General features: G+C 42.7%; 1 protein-coding gene across 4 annotated transcripts; it reads right to left on the reverse strand.

Moving 5' to 3' along the window:
* Positions 1-4,898: 4,898 nt before the first annotated feature.
* Positions 4,899-14,336, reverse strand: stpg4 (sperm-tail PG-rich repeat containing 4). Of its 4 annotated transcripts, none has more exons than XM_030441199.1 (9): positions 14,228-14,336; positions 13,259-13,328; positions 12,974-13,102; positions 12,745-12,801; positions 12,010-12,264; positions 9,819-9,883; positions 9,477-9,522; positions 5,550-5,654; positions 4,899-5,132 (listed from the first exon to the last, which is right to left on the reverse strand). In XM_030441199.1, exons 2-9 carry the CDS (start codon positions 13,298-13,300, stop codon positions 5,025-5,027), a joined length of 807 nt encoding a protein of 268 aa, XP_030297059.1. In that variant the 5' UTR covers positions 13,301-13,328; positions 14,228-14,336; the 3' UTR covers positions 4,899-5,024. The 4 variants fall into 4 exon arrangements, with proteins under 4 accessions (XP_030297059.1, XP_030297062.1, XP_030297060.1 ...); XM_030441202.1 differs by having other exon boundaries at positions 12,974-13,118; XM_030441200.1 differs by lacking the exon at positions 9,819-9,883 and having other exon boundaries at positions 9,477-9,563.
* Positions 14,337-14,928: the final 592 nt, after the last annotated feature.

Here is a 14,928-nt window from a genome sequence, read left to right on the forward strand (position 1 = left end):
GTGGTGATGAGAGTTTATGTGACCTAGGCTTTAAGGGGACATGAGGGAGCAGCACCTCTGAACCTGCAACCTCTTTGTTTTGACCCTCTTACTGCAGGCTGAAGTTTCTCAAGGTGCTCATGTGATACAGCGAGGGACAAAGGGAGACAGAGTCCAGCTGGTCCGGTGATACTGGGAGCCCATATTAGTGCGGAACAATGTCAATGACCGAACAATGGCCTCTCTGTTTGATTCTTTGTTTGTTTGCCGACCTTTAGCAGGGACTTGGCGACTGATAATGACATCTGTCCCACACTGGGATTGGATTATGGGTACCCTTGTGTAACATTCTTAGGAAATTCCCGTGGTCTGCCTTCGTCATCATTCTGAAGCAGGGTCACATTTTCTCAGCGTGTTGCACTGAGTTAGCTGTTAATTTGACATCCTCGACTCGGGCCCAGTTGTACCACTGGGTTGCAGGGTCACCTCCTGTCGAAAGCTGCCAGAAACACAGATTTATTCCAGGCCGCGCTCATGTGCCACACTGCTTCCTGAATGTTGACCGGATCTCATTAAGCTGCTCCCTAAAGCTGAAGTTGATGTTTGGGCTGCCGGCGCGACCAGCCCTGACACCAGATGTTCCCATGACCCTTAAATGATATAAGTCCACTGTGCCAGCATCTTCAACTGGCCTCTCAGCAAAAAACTACACATAAAGAGATAATACGGGTGTGGAAGGCTTCGTGCAGTGCCTTCCATCCGGATTCTCTGCAGTATTGATTCAAGCGTCACTTGCCCAAACAGGGAAAAGGGAAGCAGTAGTTTGGATCTTTTATACCAGCCTATAGAACCTTCAAGAATTGAGTGTATGTGTGCATGTGAGGATCAAAAGAGCATGTCTGCGCGCTGCATTCGTCGCATCGTGCAGCTGCGTGCTTATTCTTTGAAGCGATGTGTGTCTACAAGGGGTGTTTTGATTGACAGCGAAAGAGCGGGTGCCGAGCCGTGCCTGTGGTCGAGGCAGGCTGTGGGAGATGGAGGGTGTTAAGTCGTCAGTATGAGGCATATGTCAGAGATCAGTGTGTGGACTGTGGAGATCACTGAGATGAGAGGGGTGGAAGGGCACTGGGGGTTGAGAGAGACAGAGATTACTGGGGGCTTGATGTCTTGACCACAGGCAGAATGGCTGCTCATCACACACATTCACATCTCTCTCATTCACTGTTGTCTTCCTCACAAGCAGAGGACACATATGCCCGGCCCTCCAGAGGCTGCATGCAAAGCCCCATGTTAATAAGATTGTCTTCCTCTCCGGGTGGAAGTGTGCGCTCCCTTGTCTCCAGAATAATGACGGGTGAATAAGAGCCCGGCTCTCAAACCACTTCCAGCTCTTAAGTGTCTGCAACTGAGGGAAAACAGAGCGGTGGAGATTAAAGTCGGCAAAGGAGATGTGCCGTGATAACATTCAGTACGGCCCGCCTGACTGTTGTCCCAAACAGAATGCTTGACCAATGTCAGTACGTGTTAAGGAGACGGTCCTAAGCCTCATTACACACAGTACCTCACAAGTTTCAAATTGTTTTTGAAATTATCTGTTAATCTCGCCCATATTTTATGTCAGTGTTCTCCTTCCTGAAGTGCTTTTGAGCAGGAGATTAGAACAGTCCTTACCAGACGCATGAACCGATAGTGGAGGGGTTTGAGATGTTTTGTGGTTACAAAAAACTTTTTGCAAGAGCTAGAATACACAATGGTCACTTAATGATTCTGTCACATGAATTCCCCAACTCACTTTTCATGGTAAGCAGGTTGCATCTTCAAAGTTATTTTTGTGATCTCTCAGATGTTCTTCCTAGGGTGAAAGCAGTATCTACATTCAGCTTTTCCAAAAAACATGCTGGATTTTTCAGTGACATCACTACAAATGTGGCTCCACATGTCTCCTTTTCACTTTGTGTGTTACATCGATTACATCGATTGCTGTGTTGGGCGGCTTGGGTGTAGAAAAAGCTGTTAACCTTGACATTTTTTCATACAAGAAAGTTAACAGAAGCCTGTTATACCTTTTTTTCATTGTTTTATTTTCCCTCAGGGTTTCAAATTGGTTCCTGAGCATGTCTTCAAACCAACAGAAGCTACCATCTCCCACAGAGAACACTGCTGCTGAAACGCCTCGTCTTTATTTCTGTGACTTTGTGACATCACTCTATGTCACCATTTATAGAAATGTATACCTAGTGGTTTGGCATTTAAGAATTGATATAGCACAGCTGCTCTGCTGTTGTTGGAGATGCTGGGTCAGACATGTGTGCGTGGACCAATCAGAGCAGACTGGGTATTCTGGAGGGGGGGCGAGCCTTAAAGAGACAGGAGCTAAAACAGAGCGTATCAGACAGAGGAGAAATACAAGGCTACAGAACTGGCCAGTTTGAAAAAAAATGTCTACTTTAACATGATAACCGTGTTGCCAGGCCTGTCTCTAGATGACAAGGCAAGATTATCTATTTAAGGGCCCTACTTACTTTCCCCAGAGCCAAGAACTATGAAATGAAACAATAAACTATATATATAGCTTTACTAGATATATAACTACATAAAACTATTATTGGTTTTATGAGGACGACATGACAACCCTGTGATATTTTACTACCACAATGTGACAGGAACACTTGTGTAATCTATAAAGTTTGTGGTTAGATCAACAATAGCAGAGCAGCTACAAATACCAAGCATTAGGTTACTTTAGGCGTGGCACTGGCTCCTTTTTTTTACATGCAAAAAAAACAAAACACTGAGAACAAAAAAACCTGGACAGTCGCTCCTGCTGCGTTCAGACAATGTTTAAGAATCTTATCTTTCAATTCATTCATGTTGACAGACACACCCGTCTGCTACAAACCTCATGTATTGTGCATTCCCTGTCACACTCTTCACATGCACACATACACACAGTGGGAGGGAGAGACACACAGTGGTTAACAGAACACAACAGGTGGACCCGGGAGACAATACAGCTGATAAAGCGGGCGACGAGAGTAATATACGACTAGAGTGGGCCGAGAAAATCTTAACACAGAGCACATCCCGAGAAACACTTCACATTTCCCTGAGTAGTCCTAAAATGTCATATTAGCCTATCCAGATCACAACAGTGTCAAAACACATTAGCAGCAGAACAAATATGCCACTTAGGTCTACCAAGATTAGTGACAGGGAGCAAGGAGCAGTAACTGTTAGCTCAACAAAGACTGCACAGTTTCCAGATCAACCCTATTACAACATTTATGTTCAAACTCACTATTGACGGAGCACAAAGGAGCACAATCTGCCTGTTGTTGTTGAAAAGTGCTTTTGCGTGACACTTGGCACCACTTCTGTCAGAGGACATCTTCAACATAAATCAGTCCATAAACCAATTTTCCAACTTAATCAACTCATTTACTAATTTTAGACTGGAACAAGTAACAGCAACAGTTAGCGGCTCTCATACGGTGTGAGTGACCTAACATGTGACAGAGTAAAGCGCCACGTGTGAAAGAAAATGCCTGGTACCTTCACTGTGCTGTTGCGAGCTAGCCACTTACTTTTGTCTGTCTGCCGTTTGGTGCAGGGTAGGTAGCATGAAGTGGGTTTAATTACAGCTTTTTCCTTTAAAACAAACAAAAAAAAAACAACTTGAAACAAGGCAGATGAAAGCAGTGAGACCTAACAGAAGCTTTTAAGTTGCAGGCGGTACATAAATCCTTTTTACATGTACAGGAAAAACTCACATCTCCTACATCACACAAACTAGTGTGATCTGTTGATTAGTACATCTTTAATACACATCCACCAAAGAAGAAAAGAAAAGTGGAGCCATGTTTGTTAATGGTAAACATGCCACAGAGGACTACAGAGCTACAGCCATGATGAATTGGGAAGGGACTTTTCTTTTAGTTGAAAAAAAAAATCACTTGACGGATTTTTCTGTCAGTGACACAGCTATATTATGTTTTTCAATGGCTTTATGACAATCCTTTTGTTGCTATGGGTGATTATTCATCCTCTATAACAGATACGAGACTAAAATAAAGCTTAAGAAAGTGGGCTTTGATTAACACGGTTCAGATTTTCTTCCTTGGATCTAATAACAGAATCTGGGTGGGCAGAACAGATGAATATAACTCAACAACTGTTGACCAGCCGTTACACAAAATTCTGCCGCTCGGCATGAGTGTATCTGACCGTGAGTGTGAAGCATGCATGCTCAGCAAAACCCTTCTCTGAGTAAATCATTTTTAAAAACACATTCTGGGATCACGCTAATAACAAATCCCCAACGTGTTTGTTTTTATTTCTGTCCCCTGATGCGTTGTTATGTACACCACCATTATGTTGAACACAGGGGCGATACCTATTCGCTGCCGTTCTCTGTGTTCCCGACATCATTGACTGTTTGTTCAGGTCTGTCGGAAGAAAGAGTATGCAGAGTAGGTAGCGATAAGAATAGCTGTTTTATTGTGCGACACTGCCTTGGCCCCTAATACCGAAATGTGTTATCTGAGGGTGCAGCATGCCACACTAAGCTATGTGCATGTGACGCATGGCTGAGCAGCATTCCTCCTCCGGAGTGCATCGCAGGGCAGAGATAGTAGGAAGGCAAAGCAGCCTGACTGCTGACAGAGAGGGAAAGAGGAGTGAGGGGCAGGAGGAGAGGAGAGGAGAGGTGGAGGGAGAGAGCAATACCGGGAACATGTAGTTAAGTGGAATGAAGTACCCTTTGTTGTAGATAAGATCATTCTGCTTCCCTGGCCGGCATCACTAAAGCAATTTGAGCACAACGATGTAGCTTATTATGTCGTTGGCAGACCACAAAATGCTTCACTGATGCAGATAAACACTGGTCCAAGTAATAAGAGACAGGAATCTTTATTTCTCTTGAACATTCATTACTTGACTGTCATTTCTTAAATAAGGTAGAGTCATGTGAGGATCTCCAAACTGACAGGATGAGGAGAAGTGGATGAGGTCGCGGCATCAAGTCATTGCGGGAAGTAAATTTCACACTAGACAGTGTTGCGGAAGAAGAGGCTAAATGGCGGGTCTATGGCCTCGGCGTCGAGGCGGTCACCCAACTTCCAGCAAGGTTCGTAGGCGCCGGGTCCTGGGGTTTTCTGTGGAATACACAGACAACACAAACACACACACACAGAGAGAGTTCAAATAGAGCAGACATGTTGTTTTTTTTCTTTTTTTAAAAAAAAATCTTTTTGATTTATGTTTTCTTTACTGCATCCTGTTATGTAATGGTGTAATGCTGCATGAAATGGTATGTTCCAGTTATCCAAATCATGACTTATCTCTTTCAACTGGCATGAATTTCCATCAAAACAATGATAAGATCAATATTAAATCAAAACATTTCTGCACTGTGTTTTAACCCACTCATCGAGAATTCCAATGCAGCTGAGAGGATATACAGCTGTAAAAAGTATACCACTAGTGGTTACAATATAGTGTTGGTTATGTTCCCAGATGGCCTGTGTGCACCTAAAGAGGAAATGTAGTTCAATGGGAGGAAATGGACTCACTGAGTGCTCACAGTGCAGCCGCGGCAATGTGGATTTGAAGCAGGAAGTGATGCCTATCACTGGTTTGGTCTGTGGATTATAGTGGCACGGAGCAGGTCCCTCCTTCTGAGGTGGTCAGAGATAAAAGCTTTCATAGATCTGATGGATTGATCGGGTGGTTTGTGATCAAGCTGTAGACCACAGCTTGCACATAATCAATAGGACATGAGCACACAGATTTTATTACCAACGGATGAAATGTTTTCTTGGTAATTTTGTCATCTGAACTCACATAGCTTGTTTTTTTACCCCTCAGTTGACTTTCTACCAATATTATCTTCATTAAAAAGTCAATTAGCATTCGTTTGTAGAACGTGGTTTGTTTATTGAACAGAGGTTTGCTCATCCAGCTGCTGAAAACCACATGGATTAAACTTTTGCTAAGCATGCAACACCTCAACCTCAATATGTTGAAGAACAAGCCAAGCATGAACTCAGTAGTGTGTAGTAAAACCTACTTTCTTCCCTTTGCTCAGGTAACCTGTTTTCCTAGTAGTACTGTTGTCAGGTGAACGTAATTAAATTATTGGGGTTTGTTTTTTTCAGCATTAGCTACCTTGTTGACAGGACAGGACAGACTGGTTAAAACCAGTCCTGTCATTCTGGCTGAACGTGACATACTTCACCCTTAATGCCTTGCAAGCCAAGGCTAGCATATCACCGTTATCCTAACCTAGCGACGCCTTGTTATAGAGAACTGTAGGGATGATGCCTTTTTTGTCGGCCAACCCGGAAGTTAACATCGCCAGGGTTTCCCTGACAAAAAGCCAATGGCATTTTCCAAATTGAATTTCTGATTATTGCCAGTAATAAACTCTGTGGCAAACACAAGTTTATGATACTTACACATTTTGTTCAGTAAGAAAATCTTCACAGATGAAGACCACCAATGATTTTTGAGGCGTAAATGAAATCGTCAGAGGCCAAAAGCTAACGTTGGTCTAACTGTGGTCGCATTATTTCATGTCACAGACATTAAGCATTTTACTACGCTATACTTCAAATCGATCAATCTATATCTTAAAGTTCGAGTTGAACATGTTTGCCACTAAAGTCAGCCCATAGAGACGGACTAGTGAGTACATGAGTCTCTATGTTCAGCATAATGATGTTTAATGTGACAACTTCTGTAGCCTCCTTTAGCCACTTGTTGGCAATATCCTCTTTTAAGATACGTAAAAGCTTTATAATTCAAACCTACTGAGGCATTTTAGGTGGTAGAACAAAACGTGAACATCTTAAAAAGTGTTACCCAAACAGCTTATTTGAGACATTTAAGCAAACACCCCTTAAAAAAAACATTAACTTCAAGGCTAGACTTTCAGAAGAGAACACATTTATTTTTATGGTGTCTTAAGCATCAAAATAAAACCAGCAGACAAAGTACAAGCAACTTGTGTCCAGTCAAACTGCATACATGATGATGTAAGTATGACCCACTGTTCATCATGACCTCTAACATTTTACAGCCACATGTGAGATGAATTGTTTCTCCCTCGGGACCCATAACATAATGGAAGCCTATTGTTATACAATGCTGTGTTCAAGTCATCTGAAGCATGTGCCAACCATATACACCAGATGTATTTTAGGGTCCCATACTCACATGTTTAAGACCTATGACATCATTTGACTGTTGTCTTTATGACCCACGCTGGCCTCTGGTTGTGTTGTAGTTTTTTCACCTGTGATCTGTGTTTAGGGTTCGTCGCTGTCAAAAGTCAGTGTGTCTCTCTCTCCCCTCTCTCTCTCTCTCTCTCTCTCTCTCTCTCTCTCTCTCTCTTTCTCTCTCTCTCCTTGCCTTTCACTTCTCCTTTCCTCTTACCCACTAACACACATACTGGTCATCACCAGCGGCGTGCCATGCAGAAATAGCATCACCCCCCCACCACCACCCTCCTTCCTCAGACATAAAACTGCCTCCCTGTCCCTGAACACAGGACCAGCCTTTCATTTTCAGCTGCTTTCTGATTCTGACAGAAGGAGACAGGAAGGTGTCTTTTCCTCTCCTCTGCTCCTCGGCAGGGTGGCCGCTACCATAACATGCCATTTGATCTCAGTTACCAGTTAACTTGATCCTCAGCAACTAGCCTGCTGGGCCCCGCGCGCTTGCCTGATGCTCCCAGAGGTGCTAATGCAGGTGTATTTCACAGGAGCCGATGGACAGTAGTGTAACTCTCTCACACGTGTGTGTGTGAGTGTGTTCGAGCCAAAGCAGCTGGCCTACTTTCCTAGTGTGGCACAGTACGCTCAAAACGTTCTCCTGTGTGGCAAGGTAACTGGCACATGCTGTGGATGTCTGTGAAACTTCATAACTTTGACCTGTTTCTGATGAAAGACCTTTAAATGTATTGGAAAACTAGTTTGTTTGTTTTTCTTCCTAGTGATTACCAGCTTTTTAGCATGCTAACATTTGCTCATTAGTATTAAACTAGTATCAGACATATTTATTTTTTAGCTAAAACCATTTAGTCCCAGTCGGGGGATCATTCAAGGTACGACAATTGATCCTATGTGGGACCATGAATATCTTCAATATATTTAATGGCAGTTGATACAATAATTGTTCAGATATTTTACTGAAAAACACAAAAGCTCATTGTGTTCGTAGTTTAAAAGTCAAGGGAACAACAAAACCTTTGGGGTTCATCCACTGGGTACCATGAACATCTCTGCAAAATGTTACGCCAGTCCATCGAGTAGATGATTAGATATTTTTCTCAAGTGAAAATGTTGACCTACTGATGGCACAAGATGAAAAGACAGTGAACCAAAGTTGTATGGGTTCACCCTCTCGGTAGCATGAATATCTCTGCAAAATGTAAACATTGATCTACAAGGGGCACTAAGTGAAAATTCAGGGGGCGAAGTCTGATATTGTGGCAAATAGACAGCAGTTGTATAGATCAGCACGTTTTCATGCAGCAGTGGATGCTGAATCACTTTTGTGCAACAGCAACAGAGAGGAAGACATATATTCCTATGAAAATATCTGGGATTATGACTTTAATTCAAACAGGTTTGAATCTCAGGGGAGGATCTCTTCCTTCTGAGCAGCACGTGCAGTCGATATTGCGAAAAAGCACAACATGTAAATCTAGGACACACAGTTGCCCCAGGATGGGGAAATTAAGTCAAATCAGAAAAAAAGAGAATGTATCTTTTTTGTTGTGTTCCCAAACATCCTCAGCGCTCTGGAGATTTTTCTTTGGATGTGTGGAAATTTTTTTCATTATATTCTGGGCTCGGAGGCGAGGCTCACGGATATCCAAAGTTATTGTTTCCTGTCTCAGGATGGACCGAGAGTTCTCCAGTGTAAACCATTAAGACGCTTTAATCATGATCCCCTAATGTCTGTCCGCTTCTGTTTGGTCAGTCATCTCAATGATCTGCGCTTTCAGTTGACTTTACTGCGGGATTTGTATATGTGCTTAACCTCTGACAATAAACTTGTCTTAGAGTCGCTGTGACACCACTAACGCCAGAAAACTGCTCCCAACTCTGCAGTAATAACACCCTCGGGATTTCTTAGCGCCTTTCCTTCTCTGTCAACACTCAGCAGCTGCCAGCACAGCTCAAATGTCCATCAGCTACCAGCATGGACACACGGCTAAGGCTGCAATATGAACCAAAGCTGACTGGTCAGTCAGTACAGCGCCATAACGGGCCCGTAAATGGGGCAAATGATACAATCAGACACCCTGTGGGATCGGTTTTCTTTGACCCTTGTGGTTGTCATAACTAGCTCCTGTACAGCACATACCAGATACACATTAGGTCATAGCTTGAAACCAAAACCTATTGAAAGTGTATTGTAATGAAGCCTTTTTGTGGGCAATGGAAAGACTGAATGGTCCTAATAACTGGTCTTGGTGACTGGATACTCACTGGTGGAAAGGTGATCCGCTGCACGGTCGACCGAAACATCACATGCCTGGAAGAAGAGGAGAGAGGGGGGGGTGGGGGGGTGGTTGGCTGTCAAAAGATTAAAAAAAAGAAGAGAGAGGAGAACAGTGAGAGAAGAAAGGGATAAGGACGTGCATGATCACAGGCAAAGAAAATGAGAGAGCAGGCTGGTGATTGCTCCTCCATCTTTGTGCTGCGAGGAGATGAGAGAGGGAAGGAGAAGTTATGTGAGGAGGAAGGATTCGGCGATCAAGGGATGATTCACGGGTTGTCTGCTCTTCTGTGATCTGAGAGCTAAAGAGAGGCTGTTTGTCGAGTGCTTACTTGCAGGGGATCTTCTCCACTGGTTTTGCCGTCACATTGTAGTCGCACGGTGATGTGTTTATGTGCTGGCAAGGGGGAAAAAGATTTTTTTAACAAGTGTTTAAATATATATGACAGCATCACCATGAGGTTGCTTTTTTGTCTAACATCGCCAACAGCTGGCTTCTGTTTCTATCACGCTGTCTGTTTTTTTTCTTCAGTGCGTCCGCTGCAGGCACTTTTTGAGGAGCACCTGCTGGATTTTTAGGCAAAGTACTGTGATGATGTATGGATCAAAACAGAAACATTTTTAAATACTTCTTAAGAAATACACATCTTGGCGCGCAGGTGGTTGAGTGGTTAGAGCACATGCCATATACGCAGCCGACCCCGGTTCGATTCCGGCCGGAGGTCCTTTGCTGCATGTCACATCCCCCTCTCTCTCCCATGTTTCCTATCTGTCTACTGCTTAATAAAGGTGTCTATGCCAGAAAAAAATCTTTAAAAAAAAAGAAATAGACATCTGAATGTAGTTGGTGTAGAGAGCTACGAGTTAATGACAGTTCATGCCTAATATCCACTAATAATATCACATTATTGACTGGTTACCACATCGCAGATTCCAATTTTGGGCAGCAGCATCATCATACAAAGGAAGTAAATGCCTTAAAGTTTTAAAGATATTGACCATAGTGGTGTCTGCGCTCTCTGGAATATAACACAAATTGATGGCACTCACAGCACAAAAGGAAGTGTATCTAGTGTAGTGTAGCGCTGGATGTAACTAATAATGACCTACTACTCGGCAGAGCTAGGTTAGTTAGCTAGCCTCTTGCCACTAGCAGTGATACAAATAGTTCCTATATGGAACTGCTCACAACAAGGTCTGTGGGTTATCTTGAGTAACCAGGTTATGTTTTCTGGAAAGAGACGTCAGTGAGTTGTTGTTTTTTTTTTATGTATTTTGGCGCTGTGAGCACCACAAACTTGGCAAACAAAACAATGTATCTGAATAAATAGAGCTACAGATAAGAGAAATAAGAGAAAAATGCATATTTTGGATTTCTGGGTTAACTGAGCCTTTAAATTGCAGCATTATATCATGGAAAATATCACCTTTAGTTTTATCACACTGTGGGATTCTGTGCGTCAGTTAAAATATGTGTACATACATATATTGTACACGAAGCATGGAGCTAGATCCAGGAGGTGTTTAGCCTAGCTTAGCATGCAGACTGAAGGCAGGTGGAAACAGCACAGTGCCAGACTTCAACGACCCCTGGCTTCACCCGTGTCAAAACGGAGATTAGTGGTTTACGGAGGACTTCTGTAGTTTAACTATTTCTTGGCGAATAACAGCTGGGCAGCTTTCCTAAATCTTGTCGTCACAGTTGGGTTGCCAGTTTTGGTACCGTCTTGCTGGTAGCCAAAGACAGTCTGCACAGAAGTCCTGGGCAGATGGACAAACTTTTGTCGCCAAGAAAAAAGCCTCAGCATGAAACACCTAGTACTTTTGCAAAGCATCTCTATGCACATCACGGTGATGACAAGTAGTTTATGGATACCTCAGAGTCAGTCGGTTTGAGACATGAAAACGCGACCCAAGCTGCACTCCGACAAGAATCCAAGGAGATGCCTTCTTACGTACAATTTAGATAAAAACAACAAGATCAACATACATAGTGTAAATGAATCAGCTTTGGAGTTTCTCGTAGGTATATTTTAAGCTTGGGAGAGAGCCAAGCTAGCTGTTTTGGCCTATTTCTGGTCTTTATCCTAAGCTAAGCTAATGACCTCAGCCTCAGCTCCATTTTAATGTCATTAACAAAAAAGTTTATACTTAATGTATCTTTGCAAGAAACAAGCAAAAAACATCACTTGTATCCTTGAGAACATATTTGTTGAATTTCTTCCTTCTATAAAGAATTGTAAATATTTGAAAACCAGCATTGTTTTCATCCACTCTTGCTCACTTAGTCCTAAGTCCTCTTCTTCTTCAGCCGTAGGCTCATAGTTACATTTCTTGGCATGTTACCGTCTCTCAGTGACATTGCACAAAATCACTGGTCTGTATCACGTAAATGTTCTTCCTCATTCATGTGCGAGGAACAGGGAAGGAACCACAGGTAGAACTACTTCTTAACTAACCCTCAGAAAGGAAAAATCAGACATTTATAGATCAATTGCATATGCTCACAGGATCTTGTCCTACCTTGTCCCTCATACCCAGGGTGACGATGTCGGGCCGTGGACAGTTTTTGAAAGAGTAGGACGCCGGGTGCATCAGGACTTCCTGGATGGCGTCAGTGTAGTTGTAAGCCCCGGGTAGAAGCAAATCCCCCTTACGTACACCCAGAGTGTTGGGTTTTCTGCCCACGCCTTTGAACCCATAGGTCTTCCTCACTGGGTTCAGTTCAGCCTCTTCGATGAAGTCACGGACATGATAGAGACCAGGGATGGGCGTGTCCTGGAAGAAGGTAAACACTTTACTGGACTGGACAGAGCTCAAAATACTACAGTTAAAAGTCATGCGTGCTGCTCATTTACAATGGTTAATGTAAAGTTGCCTCCATTGTTCATATGGGATACCTTCATAGAAAAAAGATGGCAGCTAATTAACAATTGAGCCTGAGAGCTGGGATCACATTAAGATAAAGTGATAATTAATTACTTTGATGCATTATTACCATGAATGCACTGTGAGGCACTTAGGGACTGGACTCACTGTGGTGTAAGTGTAGCAGACAGCACACTATGGACGCAGACAATGGGATGGTGCTTTGTAATAAAAGCCATTAACTGAAAAATCTACTTTATCTGCACATTAGATTATGAGCCATGTTTAATCGACAACCCAGTGGTGAGCGTCTGGGCTGGCACAGAAGCCGATGTTACAGCCTCCGCTCTTCAGACAGGCTTTGAAAGCACACTGCAGTATGACACCTACTTTCAGCGTTCCCAGCCACCAGCTCCCCCGGCCACACGGGTCCACCTTGTCATCACCCTGAAGATAAGAACAGGATGGAAGCCAAGACGCACTAGATTATTTTTTGCTGTGATGACTTTGCTATGCCAACAATGTGTTGATGCATCTCCACATGTATCATCCCGTGCTTTACCAGATCAGTGTGTCCACATTAACCACACTGAGTTATGAGGGCTGTAAAGAGCCTTACCTTATCTGTTCTATTACCACCCCTGGACATGTCACCGGTTGCAGAGACGACTTTGTTTTTCCATGCTGCAGTATACTGCACTGTACTCATTGTCGTCCACTGTCTGCTTGACTGGGGATCCGGTGACACCTGACCACCATTAAAACTGCGACTGTTACTATAGCAGCGACTCCACTATCGATCAATTTTTCAACAAGCTGGCCTGGTGGAGGGCTAAATTTAGACTCCCCCACCAGTTTGACTGAGACTAAGACACAATGGCGAGCCAGGACCCAAGGTACATACTGTGTGTGCTGCGGTCAGTCGCTTAGTCCTCAATATCATCATCCACCATCATGTGATATTTGGAGGGATACTGTGAGATTGATCAGAATATACAGATTAAAAAAATGCCATTAGAGTGCAAATTGCAATCCAGTTCAAGACAAAACAGGAATTCATGTCTCAGTCTTCTGAAAGTCTGGAAGGGGCGAGGCTGTGTTTAAGCCCTGGTTTCCAAAATAAAGTCTGAGTACCACCTGGGGTCCAGTCAAATGAGGATTACTTCTATTATGCAACTTATCCTCTCCTTTGATGTCAGTAAAATAATAGAGCATAAAATACAATTTTGATTGTATTTAAGATATCGTGTTAAAATATCACCTTGGTAGAAGTGAGTCACCTATATGAATCGTGCTTAAGTAAAAGTCTTAAATTTGTCTGAAGTATCAAAAGTAATTCTTTGGCAATTAATTAATACTTTTAACCAAAAGTAAATTACACATATGTGCTGTATACTATTAGCAGACTGATTAAAGGCCCGACCAGTGACTTCTGGTTTGATGCAGCATGTAATCTGCAAAGTAACAAGTGACTAAAGTTACCAAATAAATGTAGTGGAGTTAAAATATACATATATTTGCCTGTAAATGTAGAGCAGAAGTATAAAGTAGAAGGAAATGGAAATACTCAAGTAAAGCAAGAGTGCCTAAAAAATGTATTTAAGTCCAGTACTTGAGTAAAAGTACTTTGTTACACTACATTACTGGAGTCTTTTAAATACTATACTTCTGAGAAATAAAGATGAAATAGATAAATAAGAGAATATGAAACATAGTTGTGATTGTATTTTAGTCTCTTCTGGGTAAAGTTGTGATGTAGACATGAGTGTACAGTAGTTGTGTGTAGTAGAATGGGTTCCCTGAAAATGGGCAGCTCACCCTGACAAATCCTTTTCTCACTGTCTTTGTATGCATGAAGTTTGGAGCATCTTACCTCTTGTAGCATTACTAGGCCTGAGTGTGATGTCAGGCACACTCCCTCTCTCAGTAGGGCAAAACTAAACACCCATCACCTGAAGTGAAAACCTCGCTCTGGGAGCAAAAGCACAACATTCGGCCCTGTTGCTAGGCTACGTGAAACACATGCTTCAAAGGAGCCAAGAATTCATGTTTACACGGCTCTTCAAGGAAGTCTCGTGTGACCTGAAAGTACATGAGGAGACACACAGAGACACAGAGAGCACACAGGAGATGCTGTCTTAGGTCGTCCTGTACTTTTCATCATGGCACCTGATGATACAGTCTTTGTTTTTTGGACAATGCATGGACACAGAGGAGGGCTGAGACTAGTGTTACATGTTGTGTAATTAACAGCTTTTTTATAAGTAGACTGTGATGACACTTCGACTGTGAGTTTTTTTAAGTCTTGTGATAATTGGTTTGACAGGATGAGAGCCACTTGTGTCATCAATTCACAGCTGAAGTCGATGTGGGTCGTGGTGTTCCTTTAAGTTCAATGCCTTGGAACTGAAATTGTTCCTGTGCAGATTCAGAAAGGGATCGTCTGTTCATTTATAGCTACACACACACACACACACACATACAAGATTACGGAAAATCAAATCAGGGTACTACAAGTTAATTACCTCTTTAGATAAGTCTGTTTTGGTGTGTGAGTTGTCACTTCAGCGCATT

Source organism: Sparus aurata, chromosome 15 (assembly GCF_900880675.1).
Source record: "Sparus aurata chromosome 15, fSpaAur1.1, whole genome shotgun sequence".
Taxonomy (NCBI): domain Eukaryota; kingdom Metazoa; phylum Chordata; class Actinopteri; order Spariformes; family Sparidae; genus Sparus; species Sparus aurata.